The sequence below is a fragment of the Dipteris shenzhenensis genome, chromosome 3, assembly GCF_047967505.1.
Source record: "Dipteris shenzhenensis isolate YYH24624 ecotype China chromosome 3, Dip_SZ_1.0, whole genome shotgun sequence".
NCBI lineage: Eukaryota > Viridiplantae > Streptophyta > Polypodiopsida > Gleicheniales > Dipteridaceae > Dipteris > Dipteris shenzhenensis.
This window is the reverse complement of record NC_141598.1, coordinates 46,990,876-47,010,170: the sequence shown is the minus strand read 5'-3', so window position 1 is coordinate 47,010,170 and position 19,295 is coordinate 46,990,876. Positions and strand designations below refer to the sequence as shown.

At 42.8% G+C, this 19,295-nt stretch overlaps 1 protein-coding gene across 2 annotated transcripts in view; it reads left to right on the top strand.

The window, feature by feature from the left end:
- Positions 1–19,295, top strand: part of ATKRS-1 (lysyl-tRNA synthetase 1) — a 97,859-nt gene that overhangs the window by 63,452 nt on the left and 15,112 nt on the right. For both annotated transcript variants that reach the window (XM_087402008.1, XM_087402000.1), the window contains exons 14-17: positions 12,359–12,502; positions 12,868–12,936; positions 13,952–14,095; positions 14,230–14,304. In XM_087402008.1, coding sequence (XP_087258134.1) covers positions 12,359–12,502; positions 12,868–12,936; positions 13,952–14,095; positions 14,230–14,304 — 432 coding nt within the window. The remainder of the gene's footprint in view (positions 1–12,358; positions 12,503–12,867; positions 12,937–13,951; positions 14,096–14,229; positions 14,305–19,295) is intronic.

Here is a 19,295-nt window from a genome sequence, read left to right as displayed (position 1 = left end):
TGCAATTTCTTATTTGATTGCAAAACATTGGGTTAGATTGGAGCACATTGAATCACTTTTGCAGGACATTGAGTCAGATTTTGAGAAATTGAGTCTTTTCTGTAGGACATTGAGTCAGATTCTCATACATTGGGTCACATTTGCAAAAATCTCAGCAAAATTTGGGGCTTTTCTGCATTTGCCCTCTTTTTGGCCTAGTTGCCCTCATTAAATTTGGGGCTTTTGCCAGATTTGCTGTTTTTTGCAGTGAATATTGCCTGACACAGTGACATTTGGGTCAAATCTGCATTTGCCCTTTGAATTGGGTTGGAAATTTGCAGAATATTTATTTGCAGATATTTGCTGTCATTTTTGGACTGCTAGCTTTTTGCAGCGATAGCCTTGAGGCTTTTGGGTTTTCAGGTCTTTTTCAGGGTATCCCATTTGCAATGGCTGGCAACAATCAAGATCTATTTGGCATTCTTCGTGAAGATGATAAGTTGGATGGCACCAACTATCCGATGTGGTCTTATCTCATGAAACATATTCTTGTTGCAAAGCATTTGTGGAATATTGTTTTTGGGGTTGATCTCAGGCCAGCCAATGCTACAGTGGTTGCCTCTACTGCTGGTCCCTTTGCAGGGGGTACTCCTCCTGATGCCTTATCTTCTAGCACTCCTGCTACTGCTCCCCCAACTCAGGAACAATCAAGATGGGATGCAAGAGATGCGAATGCACATTCCTGTATTGCTTTATCATGCAAGAGAATCATTATTCCTCACATCCGGTCTTGTAGGACAGCAAAGGATGCTTGGGAAATATTGGCTTCTCTTTATCAGATTCACAATGAGGCACGTGTTGCATTTTTAAGAAGATAGTTGCAGGAAGTCAGTATGAATGAAGGTGATTTTATGGATGCATATCTGACAAAGGTAAAGGACCTCATGTAACAACTTGCGAATATTGATGAGGTGGTGCCAAATTCTCAGCTTGTCAGTACCACATTGAATGGATTGCCAGATACATATCAAGGGTTTGTTACAACCCTTCGGTTAGTGGCCATGGGTAATCTAGATCACTACTCTTTTGATCAGCTAGTTACTTTGCTTTTGCAGGAAGAGCAAAGTCGAGCTAATAGACAAGCCATTATTCCTGATCATGCATTTGCTTCATAGCAGACAGGAAGAGGCAAGGCTTCCAAGCCTAAATTTGCGCATAGCAGCTGCAATTCCTCCCATGCATCTAAAAATATAGCAGATAAGTCAAACAAGAAAAGATGCAACTATTCTCGCAAGCCTGGACGTGACATTTCAGAATGCAAGAAGCGCATTGCTTCGGAGAAAATGAAAGCAGGATTGACAGTTAATGCCTCACATGCTATTGAATCCCATGAGCCAGCAGATGCTTCACATGCACATGCTCTTCAGGATGATTGGGCATGGCTGAAGGATCAGATAGGAGAGAGAGTGCAGATAGCAAAAGGTCGCAGAAGAACACCCGCCACGTCAAACTTGGATTATCCAAAACTAAAGAGTACAAGGTACAAGTACCTACACCTAGGACTAAGTGTCCTAGGTGTCACATAGGACTAAGTGTCCTGTGTGGCCTAAAAGACACTAACACTATAAGTGTCTATTTATTTATGCCTACAAGGCACATACCATGGCCTATAGGGCATCACTAGAACCACCAGAGGATGCCCTACAAACCCCCCTCCATGGGATGAGCTGAAGTACTCTGGAAACGTCTCACAATACCTGGTATTTTCTAGTCATGGTGGCACATGTTCATTCAAAAGGATATAGCCACCTATGAATGTAAAAGGGATGTCAGATCATCTAACAAACGGAACCAAGTGTAAAGCCCTTTGAAAGATTTCGAACCTGGGACGAGGAAGTGCCTTTGTAAACATATCTGCTATGTTGTCGTCTGTGGGAAGATAGCACAACTCTATGTCTCCTGTTGACAACCGCTCTTGAACATAATGATAGTGAACTTCAATATGCTTGGTACGCGCATGAAACACTGGGTTACGTGCGATGGCCAAAGCACTCTGGCTGTCAGTGTAGACAATAGTGGAGGATGTCTGGCGAATACCAAGATTTGTAAGTAACTGTCGAAGCCAAACACACTCTACTGTAGCGGTGAAAGCTGCCCTGTACTCAGCCTCACAGCTAGATGTGGAAACTGTTGGTTGCTTCTTGCTGAGCCAAGAGATACATGAATTGCCAAGCAAAAAACAATTGCCAGTATGTGACACTCTGGTGTCGGAACATCCTGCCCACTCACTATCTGTGTAAGCATGCATGGTAAGCGAACCGTGATCACCATAGAAGAGGGCTAAATCGTGAGTGCCTCTGAGATATTTGAAGACTCTCTTCATTGCCTGCCAATGATGTGAACTGGGCATGTGCATGAATCTGCTGAGCTGAGATACTGCATATTGCAAGTCAGGTCTGGTGTGACATAAATAAATAAGGCATTCAATAGCCTGTTGATAAAGAGTGATATCAGATGGTGGGCTCCCATCATGAGCTGAGAATTTGAAGCCAGGGTCCACTGGAGTAGAGATTGGCTTGCAATCCTCAAACTGAAAACGATCAAGGAGCTGTCCAATATACTTGGACTGAGACATCATGATACCCCCCTCAACATGAGCAAACTGAATGCCCAAATAATAATGGAGCCGTCCCATGTCTGACATGTCAAAAATCTGCTGCAAATCAGCTTTGAAAGCTGCAATTTGCTGAGTATCTGGGCCCGTGATGAGCATATCATCCACATATAAAATCAGCACTAAAAAATCAGATCCACTCCCACGGACATAAAGAGTGGGGTCTGTGGGACTCTGAAAACCAAGGGATAGTAAGTGTGCATGAATTTTGGCATACTATGCCCTGGGTGCCTGCTTCAAACCGTAAAGGGCTTTTCTAAGCCGGCATACCTTATTTTCGGAATTAACAACCTCAAAGCCAGGAGGTGGTGTGACATAGACTTCTTCCTGCAGATCCCCATGAAGAAAAGCAGTCTTGATGTCAAGTTGGTGTACTTGCCAATGATGATGGGCTGCAATGGCAATGACACATCTAATGGTAGTAATCCTAGATGTGGGACCAAATGTCTCCTCAAAGTCAATGCCTTGTTGTTGGGCATACCCTTTTGCAACAAGACGGGCTTTGTATCGATCTATGCTGCCATCAGATTTCCTTTTTAATTTGTAGACCCATCGCGTTCCAATGGCATGCTTGCCGGGAGGGAGATCTACTAATTCCCATGTGTCATTTTTGGCAATAGATTGTAACTCAGCTCTCATTGTATCCATCCACTCTTTACTGTCAAAAAAAGCTTTATGGCACAGAGGCTCTTCATTGCAAGCTGTAGCAAGGAGTGCAAACTCAAGAAAGTGACCATGCTGTCTATTCCGTAATCTTGTCTGGGCAGCAAAAGGCTGATCTTGTTTGCTGTCCCTCAATGTATCAAGAAGCCATCTGCGAACTTGCCTTTGCTGTCTATTGACAGCTCTTTCTTCAATGACTGCATCATGAATAGTGGGATCATTTTGTGCCGGAAGAGAAACTTGCAAATTAGCATGAGGTTGTGGGTGATTATTGCTTAGTGGAGGGCCTGCAGGAGGCTCATGTTGCTGGTCAAAATCTTGTTCTGATGATGGCAGAGGTAACCAAGATTCAAAGGCATCAAACCTGTCAACATCTGGCTTTGCTTTGCAATCCACAAGAGGAGAAGCTGAATGTTCAGCAAAGATTACATCTCGACTGACAATCATCTTCCCAATATTTGGTTGATATAACCGATACCCTCTGCTCTCTTGGCTGTAGCCAATAAATATGCATTTGATTGCCTTGTCATCAAGCTTATGTCTCAGCTGAGATGGTACATGAACATATGCAAGGGACCCAAAAACTCTCATGTGTGAAAGTGAACGCTTCCTGCCTTTGGGCCAAAGAGGTCGTGGTGGATGGCAGAGAGGCCAAAATGCAAACAACAATGTTGAATGCTACTACTATGGTAAAATGGGTCATATGGTTATAGACTGCTATAAAAAGTAGAATGACATCATGACTGGAAAATTGCAGCAAGGCAATTATGCATCCTCTAGTAGAAGGGGTGATGATCGAAATGAGCATCTGTTTATGGTGCAGCACATGACCAATTCTGTGACAAGTGCAGAAGAAAGCAATGATGTGTGGTATGTTGACTCAGGTGCGTCAAACCACATGACAGGTCATGCAAGATGGATGCAGGATGCAAGGAAAATGGAAAGACTAGGATTTGTGGAGACTAGTGATGATACTGCACATCCTATTGTGTAGATTGGTAAAATTCCTTTGTCTATGCAGGATGGAAAAAAGAAATGCCTATCTGATGTATTTCATGTCCTGAATATGACCAAGAACCTGGTTTTTATTGGTCAAATGGTTGAGCAGGGCTTGCAGGTCAGATTTAATCCTCATGGATGCCTTGTTGAGGATATGAAAAATAAAGGTTGCTTGATAGCAAAAGGGAAGAAGAAGGGCAGGATGTTTACATTGGATGCAGACATCCATTGTGGACCTGTTTTTTCTTTCAGAAACAGGATTCTCCTGAGGAGAGCAAGGAGTACCAGCAATATCTTCTGAAATCATCAATGAGAGTCATGAAATACTTATACCCCCCAATGGCATTTGTCCTCATTGGGCCACAGACATCAGTGTGTACTAGCTGCAATTCTCTTTGTGAGAGTTTTGGACAGTTCTTTTGAAAAGGAAATCGATGCATCTTACCCAAAAGACAACCCTCACACACATGTTTGAAACTGTGTGAGTCTGAGGTACATCATTTGCCATCTGCTGTGAATGTAGCTTTGCAAGAGATCTATAATTGAGATGGCTCATTCTTTCATGCTAAAGATGAGTTTTAGCAAGCTGTGAATCTTAAATAACCAATGCTTCAATAGAAAGTGCAGCTGAATGATGATCAAGGTGATAAAGTCCTTTTTGTAAAGTGCCAGTGAGAACTATGGCATTGTCATCACGAAGATCATAAACTAGACATCTGTAGCCATCAAAAATAACTCTGAAACCTGAAGTGGCGATTGCTGAAATTGAAATCAAGTTGACTTCAATTCCAGGCACAAAAAGAACATTTGTCAGAGTAACAGGATGGCTTGAAATGGATGTGAGTTGCACATCTCCAATTCCTGTTACAGCATATGAAGCATTATTAGCACATGTGACAGTCCCCCTCGAGGTGCATCAGCTAAAGAATGAAACAACTGTTTGCAAGATGTGACATGCTTGGAAGCACCACTATCAAAGTACCAGGATTGAGCATCATTAGCAGTAAAGAATGCATCAGCTTTGGAGGGATCAAATGAGCAATGGACAGACCATGCCCAATCATCCTGAAGAGCATGTGCATGTGAAGCATCTTTTGGATAATGGGATTCAATAGCATGTGAGGCATTAACTATCAATTTTGCTTTCGTTTTCTTCAAAGCAATGCGCTTCTTGCATTCTGAAATGTCATGTCTAGGCTTGCGATGATAGTCGCATCTTTTCTTCTTTGACTTATTTGCCATATTTTTAGATGCATGGGAGGAATTGCAGCTGCTATGCGCAAATTTTGGCTTGCCCATAGGCTTGGAAGCCTTGCCTCTACCTGTCTGCTGTGAAGCAAATGCATGATCAAGAATAATGGCTTGTCTATTAGCTCTACTTTGCTCTTCCTGCAAAAGCAAAATAACTAGCTGATCAAACGAATAGTGGTCTGGATTACCGATGGCCACTAATCGAAGGGTTGTAGCAAACCCTTGATGTGTATCTGGAAGTCCATTCAATGTGGTACTGACAAGCTGTGAATTTGGCACCACCTCATCAATGCTGGAAGCTGTTCCATGAGGTCCTTGACCTTTGTCAGGTATGCATCCATAGACTCACTTTCATTCATATTGACTTCCTGTAATTGCCTTCTCAAATATGCAACATGAGCTTCATTGCGAATCTGATAGAGAGAAGCCAACTTATCCCAAGCATCCTTTGCTGTCTTGCAAGACTGGATGTGTGGAATAATGATTCTCTTGCATGATAAAGCAATGCATGAATGTGCATTTGCATCTCTTGCATCCCGTTCTTGAGTTAGAAGAGCAGCAGCAGGAGTGCTAGAGGAAGAGGCATCAAGAGGAGTACCCCCTGCAGAAGGACCAGCAGTAGAGGCAACCACTGTAGCATTGGCTAGCCTCAGATCAGCTCAGAAACAATATTCCACAAATGCTTTGCAGCAAGAATATGTTTCATGAGATAAGACCACAGCGGATAGTTGGTGCCATCCAACTTATCATCTTCACGAAGAACTCCAAATAAATCTTGATTGTTCCCAGCCATAGCAAATGTGATACGCTGAAAAAGACCTGAAAACCCAAAAGCCTCAAGGCTATCACTGCAAAAAGCTGGCTGTCCAAAAAGTGATAGCAAATATTTGCAAATTTCTGACCCAAATCAAAGGGCAAATGCAGATCTGACCCAAATGTGACTGTGACAGGCAATGTTCACTGCAAAAACAGCAAATCTGGCGAAAGCCCCAAATTTTAATGAGGGCAAATAGGCCAAAAAGAGGGCAAATGCAGAAAAGCCCCAAATTTTGCTGAAATTTTTGCAAATGTGATTGAATGTATGCAAATTTGACCCAAACACCAATTGAAATTGAGCTTTCAACACAAAAGCCCCAAATTTTGTTGACGTGAGTGATGAGGTGGCACAATGTGACAGTCTTGAATCTGAAATTAACTGAAAACTTTAATTTTTGGAAGGATTTCAGTTGTTAACCTTGTCAAAAGTATTGTATTGACAGGTTGAAGGTCCAGATGTCAAAAGCCCTAAATTTTTCTGTTGGAAATTAGGGTTTGACAGTAAAAATTGTTAACAAACAGTAAAAGACTGCAAGAGATTTGACATGTGCCAAATGCTGCACCAAATCTCGGAGTAAACTCAACTGCACGGATGACAGTACGGAAGCAGTTACTATGCCTGTACGGAGGTTGTACGATGCCTGTACGGAGGCTGTACGATGCCTGTACGGAGGGCTGTACTAACGGGTATAGTGCTGGTACGTTGTACGAAAACTGTACGACGCAGTACTGTCTGTAGGTACGGAGGTACGGAAGGTGTAGCACAAGGGAGTACAGTACGACGCAGTATTGTTTGCAGGTACGGACGTGCGACGTAGGTACGTTGTACAACAGTGCTTGTACAGTAGGTACTGCGCTACAGGTACGGACGTGTGACGCAGGTACGTTATACAACAGTGCTTGTACAACAGGTACGGTGCTGAGCAGGTACGGCGCATGTACAACATGTACCACTGTAGGATCTCAGGTACGACGCTGAGCAGGTACAAGAGATGTACGGGGCAGTTGGTACGCAAATGTACGAGCAGCTGGTACGCAAACGTATGGGGCAGTTGTAGCGATTGTACGGGGACAGGAAGCAGATCCGGGTTCTGATACAACTGAAGGATCGGATAGGAGAGAGAGTGCAGATAGCAAAAGGTCGCAGAAGAACACCTGTCACGTCAAACTTGGATTATCCAAAACTAAAGAGTACAAGGTACAAGTACCTACACCTAGGACTAGGTGTCCTAGGTGTCACATAGGACTAAGTGTCCTATGTGGCCTAAAAGACACTAACACTATAAGTGTCTTTATTTATACCTACAAGGCACATACCATGGCCTATAGGGCATCACTAGAACCACCAGAGGATGGCCTACAATGGGCTGTCCATTGCTCATTTGATCCTTCTAAAGCTGATGCACTCTTTACTGCTAATGATGCTCAGTCTTGGTATTTTGATAGTGGTGCTTCCAAGCACGTCACATCTTGCAGGCAGTTGTTTCATTCTTTAGCTGATACACCTCGAGGTGGGATTGTCACATGTGCTAACAATGCTTCATATGCTGTAAAAGGAATTGGAGATGTGCAGCTCACATCCATTTCAAGCCATCCTGTCACTTTGACAAATGTTCTTTTTGTGCTTGGAATTAAAGTCAGCTTGATTTCAATTTCAGCAATTGCCACTTCAGGTTTCCGAGTGATTTTTGATGGCTACAGATGCCTAGTTTATGATCTTCGTGATGACAATGCCATAGTTCTCACTGGTACTTTGCAAAAGGGGCTTTATCACCTTGATCATCACTCAACTGCACTTTCTATTGAAGCATTTGCTATTTCAGATTCACAGCTTGCTGAAACTCATCTTTGGCATGAGAGAATGGGTCATCTCAATTATAGAGCTCTTGCAAAGCTACATTCACAGTGGATGGCAAATGATGTACCTCAAACTCACACAGGTTCCAAACATGTGTGTGAGGGTTGTCTGTCGGGTAAGATTCATCGGTTTCCTTTTCAAAAGAATTGTCCAAAACTCTCACAAAGGAAATTGTAGGTAGTGCACAATGATCTCCGTGGCCCAATGAGGACAAATGCCAATAGGGGTACAAATATTTCATGACTCTCATTGATGATTTCACAAGATATTGCTGGGTATATCCTTTAAAAGCCAATTCTGAAGTGTTCTCATGCTTTCGGAGGTGGCTTAATATGGTTGAGAATGAATCAGGATGCAAGCTTGTCACCCTTAACACAGATGGGGGGGAGAGTATATGTCAAAGGAGTTTGATGCATTTTTGTCTTCACGGGGCATTGTTCACTCATGCACTACTCCTTACACTCTTCAACATAATCCTGTTCCTGAAAGGAAAAACAGGTCTACTATGGAGATGGCTAGATGCATGCTTAAGGCCAAGTCTTCGCCCAATAAATTTTGGCTTGATGCAGTGATGTGTGCCAACTATGTGCTGAGTAGATCACCTACAAGGGCATTGAAGACTGTTACAGCTTATGAAGCATGGAAAGGCAGGAAGCGTTCACTTTCACACATGAGAGTTTTTGGGTCTCTTGCATATGTTCATGTACCATCTCAGCTGAGACATAAGCTCGATGACAAGGCAATCAAATGTACATTTATTGATTACAGCCAGGAGAGCAGAGGGTATCGGTTATCTCAACGAAATACTGGGAAGATTATTGTCAGTAGAGATGTCATCTTTGCTGAACATTCGGCTTCTCCTCTTGTGGACTGCAAAGCTAAGTCAGAAGTTGACATATTTGATGCCTTTGAATCTTGGTTATCTCTGCCATCCTTAGAAGAGGACTTTGACTAGAAACATGAGCCTCCTGCAGGCCCTCCAACAAGCCATGATTAGCGAGTCCCCATCTGATTTGCAGATTTCTCTTCCAACACAAAATGATCCCACTATTCATGATGCAGTGATTGAAGAAAGAGCTGTCAATAGACAACAAAAGCAAGTTCCTAGATGGCTTCTTGATACATTGAGGGACATCAAACAAGACTAGCCCTTTGCTGCCCGGACAAGATCAGGGAATAGACAAATGCATGGTCATTTTCTTGAGTTAGCACTCCTTGCTACAGCTTGCAATGAAGAGCCTTTGTGCCATAAAGATGCTTTTGACAGCAAAGAGTGGATGGATGCAATGAGAGCTGAGTTACAATCAATTGCCAAAAATGACACATGGGAATTAGTAGATCTCCCTCCCGGCAAGCATGCCATTGGTACACGGTGGGTCTACAAATTAAAAAGGAAATCTGATGGCAGTATAGATCGACACAAAGCCCGTCTTGTTGCAAAAGGGTATGCCCAATAACAAGGCATTGACTTTGAGGAGACCTTTGCTCCCACATCTAGGATTACAACCATCAGATGTGTCATTGCCATTGCAGCCCATCATCATTGGCAAGTGCACCAACTTGACATCAAGACTGCTTTTCTTCATGGGGATCTGCAGGAAGAAGTCTATGTCACACAACCTCCTGGCTTTGAGGTTGTTAATTCTGAAAACAAGGTATGCCAGCTGAGAAAAGCCCTTTATGGTTTGAAGCAGGCACCCAGGGCATGGTATGCCAAAATTCATGCACACTTACTATCCCTCGGTTTTCAGAATAGCCCCACAGAACCCACTCTTTATGTCCGTGGGAGTGGATCTGATTTTTTAGTGCTGATTTTATATGTGGATAATATGCTCATCACGGGCCCAGATACTCAGCATATTGCAGCTTTTAAGGCTGATTTAGAGCAGATTTTTGAAATGTCAGACATGGGACAGCTCCACTATTATTTGGGCATTCAGTTTGCTCATGTTGAGGGGGGTATCATGAGGTCTCAGTCCAAATATATTGGACAGCTCCTTGATCGTTTTCAGTTCGAGGATTGCAAGCCAATCTCTACTCCAGTGGACCCTGGCTTCAAATTCTCAGCTCATGATGGGAGCTCACCATGTGATATCACTCTGTATCAGTAGACTGTTGGATGCCTTATTAATTTATGTCACACTAGACCTGACTTACAGTATGCAGTATCTCAGCTCAGCAAATTCATGCACATGCCCAGCTCACAACATTGGCAGGCAGTGAAGAGAGTTTTCAGATATCTCAAAGGCACTCAGAATTTAGCTCTCTTCTATGGTGATCAGGGCTCACTTACCATGCATGCTTACACGGATAGTGACTGGGCAGGATGTTCCGTCACTAGAGTGTTACGTACGGGCAATTGTTTTTTGCTTGGCAATTCATGTATCTCTTGACTTAGCAAGGAGCAACCAACAGTTGCCACATCTAGCTGTGAGGCTGAGTAAAGGGCAGCTTTCACCGCTACAGTAGAGTGTGTTTGGCTTTGACAGTTACTTACAGATCTTGGTATTCGCGAGACATCCTCCACTATGGTCTACACTGACAGCCAGAGTGCTTTGGCCATTGCGCGTGGACAAAAAGGGCTAAGTTAGAGTGTCAGCTCTTTTTTCCCTTCATTAGATGTTCTTCCAGAAATTCCTAATACTCTGATCTGTCTTTAAGCATCTTTGCAATTGACTGGTGCCTCTCCTCCCTTCTGAGCTGTCATCCTTGGCCAACCTAGTGATTGGAGCCTCAACATGTCAGAAATGATCATCAAGAGCAGTGTAACATTGATTCCGCAAGCACTGATCAGAAGATAATAGACGTGCAAGATATATTTGTATAAAGTTCATATAGGCAGTGCATCTTAATTGGATGACTGCACCAATCTTAAAATGCAAAGCTGGTACTCGTACTTTCTGCATGCTCTAGCAAATCCTTTATTTATAGGCTTTAAAGAGCCTCACTATGCATCCCTGTATGGCTGGTCAGTCGACCAGCAAGTCGTGTGTGCTGTGCAATCCCCCTGACTAGTACCAACCAGTTTGCTTCTTTGTCAGGCCCCATGCAAGGCTCTTAAAGTCGGCACCTTGCATGTGCCCTTTCTAGGTTCTGCCCAGAATATTGACTTCTCCAATAGAGTCTCAGAGAGGTCTGAGAGTGCATGTTGAAGCCTGTAGTGCACGGGCAAATCGTAACATTGGTTACGATATTAGTTATTTTGTGATTTCCACCACTCTTTGGTTCAAGGGTACTATTGAATTTAAACTTTGGTTCACTAGGTGAGCTATTGTACCCCCGATAAGTTTTTTACCACACTCCTTGCTCAAGAAAAGTGAACCACGAAGAGGAGGGAAAAGTCTGTATTTCATCGCAGTAAAGATATTTAAGCTATGCAAGAAGGCATCTATAAGCAGTATTAGTGAGTGTGCTCAGATTGGAGATATGAACACTCGGCGTAGTGGTTGTAGCTTAACAACTTCTTAAAAAATAATGTGGGTGAGCTGTGGAGAAGTAGCGTATGACTTACATAGAGATCTTGATGCATGGCAAATGTCTTCCTGCACAGCATCACCGATAATATAGCCTCATCCCTTTCTGCAGCTGAGACTAGCCTCTTGAATTGTATACTGAAAAGGCATTGAATCTTTTCCCGAGTTTCTGGGCATCATTTTCATTTTCCAAGCTTTGTAAGAACTTAGCAGTACTTGACTAGTGCTGGTGTTCAAAGCCCATAATGTTAGAAAGCATGATTTTGTACTGGCATGAGTTGTGGTGGAGAGATCAATCTTTTTTTCTGATATAGTCTTACATATCACCAGAAAGAGATCATAAAGTGCTATTGCAGCTCCTGGTTTCATGGGCCCTGTATTCTGTTTCTTTCTAGAGGAGTGGGAGGCAACTGCAGCTGAGGAGGGATTTTTCTGTGGGATCAAGGAGTAACCGTTATAATGCTCTGTTGTGGATCAAGGATAAGTGTAGTATCCAGATGTGCCTTAGGTTTCTGTGAATCTTTAAATATTATGCTTGTTGGCACTGTAAAGATTTTTGGCATAAAGAGACTAGAAGAGGTTATTTTTACTGGTTAACTGTCTTTATATCATCTAATCAGACTGGACTGTGCTGATTTATTGCAGTTGGTTGGTCATTTTTTGGAAACACAATGTGTCAATCCAGCTTTCATCATCAATCATCCACAGGTCATGAGTCCACTGGCAAAATGGCATAGGTCCAAGCCTGGACTCACAGAACGATTTGAATTATTTGTAAACAAACATGAGGTATGCATATTTGTAAAGAAACATGAGGTACGCATGTTTTTTGAGCTACTTCGCTAGATTTGCCATCCATAGAGTATTTTTGGCTTCTTGGATCTTTATATAGTATATGTAGTCTTTGATTATGATTTTTAAAGAATGGCATTAGCGGTACTTGATGATATTGGTGCCATATTTTGAATGAATGAATTATAAATTTATGTCGGGTTTGACATGTGTGTGTACACACGCGCATGTTTCTTGATGTATTGCAAACATGCAAAAGTAACTCTTTCTGTTAAAATCGTCTACAAACCCTGAGCTCAATCATTCACCCTTGGTGCTTGTTTAATGTACCCAGAAATTCTAAGCACAATGTTTCTGTGCAGGTTTGCAATGCATACACCGAGTTAAATGACCCTGTGGTGCAACGCGAACGTTTTGCAGAGCAGCTAAAGGTACGATGCCACCATAGGCTTCTATCATTCCTGTAAAAAGGTTATTTAAAGGCATTAAAGATTTCAGAAACCCTCAATCCAGATCTCAATATTCTTTGAGATGGCACATAGTCCTTGGCATAGGTTGCAGGAGGATTTTGATTTCTGTCCTGCAATTCTCAATGTTTCCAAAACCCATTATAAATACTAGTATGAAAGTCTGTGTTGAAGTTTGTGGACGTATGCTAGCATAGCATAAAGCAATACTATCTGTATGGATGGGGACAAAATCGGTATTGTGTTGGATAACAAATATGGACTTATTAAGGTGAAGAAAGAAGCTACCCCAGGATGAATGTGCCTCTGGACACAGTCTACATGATTATCTCCTTTCCTCATAGTACACAGTGCTATCACACATTGTTTACATTCAAGATTTCATTATAGCCATGGGAATGATAAGAACCACTGAGTGCATGCATTGCATGCCTTAATGTAAAAGCAAACTTAAGGGCAAACCGATGGGGAGACATTAAAAAATTCTCCTGGAGGGATCTAAAGCCTTGTGTCAAAGAACACCACCTCTTATTTATTTTAGAGTTAAAGCTCGTGCAAGTTTATGGTGAAGCTCTTGTATACTATACCTCCTCAGCATTCATATCGTTTCGAAGAACTTCAAAGAGCTTTATTATCCAATCATGTTCTCCTCATAAACTTAGGTCCCAGCATCCGAAGACCTGTCCATTGGGCTGTCAGATATCTCCCGCAACAAATCTTCCTCCTGTGATGCCAAGCATAACCTATAGGCTTTTGGTCTAGGCATCACCCTAGGCAAGAACCACCCAACTTATGTGGAAATAGCTGTATCTCACATTCGTTCCTTGCAACTCCAAACAGCTACACACACAATCCCATATGCACAGTCAGTCATTGCGAAACAATAGGCCAAGAGTTGAATTCAAGTGTTGTCTAAGCTCAATTGATCTATATAATGGTCATTATTCAGAAAGCTCGTTTGATATTTTTTATATTGCAGGATAAGCAACTTGGAGATGATGAAGCCATGCCCATTGATGAGACTTTTTGCACAGCATTAGAGTATGGTCTACCTCCGACTGGGGGGTGGGGTATGGGGATAGATCGGATTGCAATGCTTCTCACAGATTCTCAAAATATCAAGGTTGATAATTGTTTGAAGACAGTGAACTCTCTTTCCTTTGCTTTCTTTCGATGATGCTCAATGGTTTTATTGGTTGTTTAAGGTTGATTTTAAACTTGATTTAATGTTGAGCTGACATTGTTTATCCACTGCAGGAGGTACTACTGTTCCCTGCCATGAAACCTCAGGAAGAGACAGTGCCATTTAAGGCAAACGGGGATGCAAAATAGGTATGGCTGGTCTCAGTGAAACAAGTTGACACAATCCAATTACCAGAGCACGTAGATCTGGGAGCATAATTGCCATGTAGTAAACGTTTATTGTGCAATTTTTGTAGGGTCCCCTTCTTTCATCTTGAATAGAATTGCCAAGCCTTACAAATCACTGATGTTCTGACGTCTCTTGGAGCCCTCATTACTTTGCTCATAGATTGATCACAAGTCATAGATAAATATTGATGAGGTTGCTGGTAGTCAAGTCTGCTGCCCATCAATTACAAGTCTGCATCTGCATGCTGGCCATTGCCAGCTGCCCATCAATTACAAATCTGCATGCTGGCCATTGTCTCCAAGACCTCGTTCTCCGGAAAATGAGAAGAGTGCTGCTTAGAGAGGGGTGTGATATTTGCACTTGATTGCCTCTCCACTTACGGTGCAAGGGATATCGCCTCAATATGGAAGTCATGCCACTGCTTTGTGAACCAAGCTACCATCGTGTGTTGTGAATATGATTTTGATTGAACAATGCCAAATCCTCATAGTCATGGGCTGGTCCTTAATTAGTGACATCATCTCTTGGATCTCAGAGCTGCAACAATGACAAGTGACATCTCTTCCTATCTACTTGAAGCCTCAGATCTAGGAGGAGACCACATGTGCTTCTAGTGTGATTGGCCTAAACTCGTGACCAAATCATGGAAAGGATGACTTGTGGAACTATTGCTCAAGCCAACTTCAAGGAAAAGCCACTGGTTGCAATTCACCTACTGATACGAGTGGTGTAGGACAATAATGGCTTGAGTATCAACCCCGTTTGGGTGGGCCATAACTACTCACTAGGGTCCCACTGCACCCTTCGATAGGGAAAATCTCCCACAATCGAAGTTGCCATCGTGAATGGTCCCGTAGTTTACTTGAATGAGGATCAATAAACCATTGTTTGCCTTATCGACTGACCATTATGATCTTTCATTTTCATATCGTGTGGAGAGTCATCATTTGTGATATCTCAATGAAAGATGGGGGATTTTAGGCCTTTGCATACTAGATGATGCCTAGTCCCTGAGCAACCATTTGGTAAGCCACCTGTGTGCCATCAAAACTTGCCAATAGAAAGTGGCGCACAATTTGCCAAATCTGTTCGCTACATCCTTTCGTTAGGGCCAACAAGATGCAATCCCATGAGAGAGTTTGATAGAGTTGTAGTATAATACTCTTGAGGGCTAATAGAAGGTTCCTTTCTTTGGAAAAAAAAAACTCTTGAGGGCACCACCTCTTGCTTAGCTGAGATATCAATCCCCCATGGGGATCCATAAAAAACCTAGGGGATATTCTTTAGGTGAGGGAGCTCGTCTTCATGAAGAAGCCAATGACTAGTGCTAAGCACCTAGGGCCATGCAATGTTGGTCCAACAGGAGTCTTGCTCTCTCCAAATGAACAAAAGATTCCTCCCTAAACAAGGCTATGCCATTTGCAATGTGAACAACTAGACTTCTTGAGAATGCGAATGTGTGCCATGCATGCAGAGTTTGAATGCCAATTGGCCCTCCAATGGGGGAAGAGCGCCATCGTGAGAGTACTTGTTTTTCTTTTGGGAGAGAGATGGTGGATGAATGCAAGGTGAATAGAGAGAATGCTACATGAGATTCACAATGAAGGGTGATACGCTTTCATAAATGTCCCTTGAGATCACTCAAGTTCCATCTTCCCATTTACACCTACCCTTACCCTATGACCCATGCATCTACCATTCAATGCACCTTAATGCACTCTTCCCTTCCTATTGCCCCTAGGACCTAGACAACGTGTGTGCATATCTTTATTAATAAAATAAGTATCACATGTCCAAATTTGATGCTGTTTGAAGCAGCGGCTCCAGCTCGACTAGTCCTATCTACTCAGATGATCCACCGCCATAATAAATCGGTCGGTGTCCATCATAAATACAAATACATGTTACACCATTGGCGTATAATATATAACAATGTTTTATGTCTACTAATCATGGATTAGTGATTTCACTTGTCATGACATTCAAAGTTGGAGTGTAGTTGTTGTCTAAGATGGTATGTGCTGAGTGAAAACCTGTTTGTGTGTCATAGATAAGATTGAGGAGGAGAGGCTACGTGTGAATCTCTTCTCGAGCAGCCTTTATTTGTGACGTGGAGCCCTTTGCCTACAACAATTGTGTGCAGAAGGAAGTAGGCATATGAAGAAATCTCAAGGGAGTTGTGTGCATCTTGCCCTCGTCATCTCGCAAAGGTCGGAATCTACTTACGTTTTGATGTCGGGTCCATGGTTTGGAGGAACTAGCAAGTCATACTATTCGCTTGTCGCGTCAAACTAGTTGCACTCTGTTGTCTCAGTCTCTCAAGCATCTCTCTCAAGGAATTTTATTTAGTGTTCCTCGGTTCTTTGTACAGAGGCGGGATCTTGTCAAAGAGCTCTCTTCTTATTATTTTTTAAAGGAGGGTTATTTATGATGTCATCTATGTCTCTTGACAAGACACATCTAGATGCACTATCTTGCCACCCCCAAGCCTCGTGGCCATTTTTTGATTGGGTGTTTAGTCCTTGTAGGACACGGAGCACCTTCGGGACTACTAGAAGTGTTCTAACATGGTAGAGTATCCTTAAAGCCAGTTAAGCACATTATTGCTCAACGCTAATGACCATTTTCTTTTCTAATCCAAAGCAACCCTCTACGAAAGATCGACTCTGTTGGATGCGGGGAGCAAAGGATCTAAGCTGGAATACAAGGGAGCATGTAGGCCATTCTATGGGCTATCCGTAGGTGCCACTCATTCCTTGGTATGTGTCTAGTCAATTGGTACAGTTAATACACGTACCTCTTAGAACAGCTAGGACACTTAGTTCAGTTAGGGCACTTACCACTAGGGTTTTGTTATATTGGCTCTCTCTTGAGCCTCCACTCAGTTTTGCAGCAATTCATTACAGCATCTCGTTTTTGTCTTCTGTCCTTCATTTTGAGCTTCCATTGCTTGCCATAGCCTACAGTGGTATTAGAGCACGTCGGGGATTCATTCCTACAGCCCTTGGCAGCTTGTTGAAGCTGTTTGGCAGCCCTTGGATCTATCATTTCTGTTGGTTTGCTGGTTTTCTACACACCTGTGAGTGTTTTAGGCCTCTCCAAGAACTTTCGTTGCGAAAGCTCTACATTTAATGCGTGAAGACCGCACTTTGGAGTGCCTATTGCGAAGCAGGTACATTTTTGCTGCATTTTGAAGCGTTTTATGCTGACATCGGTTCACACGTGCAAATTTTTGCTGCTGTACGGATTCCGTACAAGAGTATGGCTGCTGTACGGATGCATGAAAGCGTGTATGGACATATTGCGCCTCGGAGCTGTACAGACCTGCAGTGGACCTTTTGCACCCACATTTTTTGCTGTACGGACAGTTTTCAATCAGAGTCGGTGCATTGATTACCTTCTAGGCTTGCCTCAAAGCTTGTGCCAGCGTTTTGAAGGTGTTTCCCTGGTTGTTAAAGATAGTTGGAGATTGCTGAAGTGATATGGAGCTCCCTTCTTGAGCCCATTCCTCTTCATTTGGCTTTCCCTTGCCTCGGGCTGCGAGTTCCCCTCCAATGGATCACCTTTCTCTCATCTCCAAGTGCTCTCCTCCTCGTTGAGCACTTTCTGTTGGCTCTCCTCCTCATTGGGCACTTTCTGTTGCTGTAAATCTCATTTCCAGCCTTCTCTTGGCATCCTTACTGACATTTACTGTCTTTTTCACCCCTCCCTCAAGGGTGAAACCCTCTGTTCACATTTGGAGCCTTGTCCTTAATATTTTTCCGAGCTACTTGGTTGGGTAAGCCTTTGTTTTGCATTGGCTTTTTCCAATTTCTGCAAATCAGCCCTCTCTTTGCTTTATTGGCATTTTGGAAAGGCCCTGGAAGGCCTCGTCTGATGGGATATCTCAAGGTGTATGCCCCAGGCACACCTTGGTTTCTATATGTGTGTGCTAGAGGCACAGTTAGGTGCCCATAAGCACTGTTAGGTGGTGGTAGATGCCACATAGGATGATTGAGAGAATCTAGGAGCAGATTGAGGAGATGATTGTGGAGCTCAGAGGTCATCAGTGATGTCAGTGATCATGTAAGAGGTGCCTACATAAGGACCTCACCTTTCTTCATTCTATAAGCAAGCATTCTCATTTTGTGTTCACTTCATGCTTTCCCTTCAGTTCCCCAACATGGTATCAGAGCACTTTGATCCTCCTTGAGCCCATTTGTGCCACATCATCTTCTTCTTTTCCATCTTCACCATTTCTTCCCTTTCTTTCCAAATCTTGCTAGAGCTTGTTCTCCCTCGTTTCTCCGCCATTCTCCAAGCCCTTCCTGCTGGAGATACCTCTCAAATGGGCGAACCTTCACCTGCAAGGAATTGAAGAAACGTCGCTGTTGGTCGCCATTTCCCGAAAATCGTCGAACCTTTCTTCTGCGTTTTCTCTGTTTCAGCTCCATCTCTCTCTAATTCCTTTTAGGGGAAGCTTCTCCATACCTTGGGCTATCTTGTGTTGAAATTTGAGCAGGAATGGCTGCATATTCAAGAAGAAAACAAGGAAAAACCAGTCGACTTTGAAGCAACTAGCTATGGCGACGTGACGTGGAATTGCGCCTCTCCTCCTCAGTGGATCTTCTCTGGTATATGAGCTTTCTTTTGCTTCCGTAAGCCGTGTTTTCCTTGCTTTGAAGAGTGAGATACAAGCCCTCCAAGTTTAGGCCTCTTTTTTGGATAGTTTTGACAAGGTTGTGTATTTGATGCTACTTTAGCATTTCTAATGTTTTAAAGTGTTGAATAGCATCAGTATAACTGTGGCTACAGCTTTGCTTTAAGTTGCTATACCTGGATTTGCTTGGAATGCTTTCATTTAGCCACCTCTATGAAGCATGCAAATGAAAACATCATTTCCATTATGTTTTGTAGCATGGAATTTGGTTGCAAGCCTTTGCTACTCTAAATGCTTGTATTTTGAAGCTCT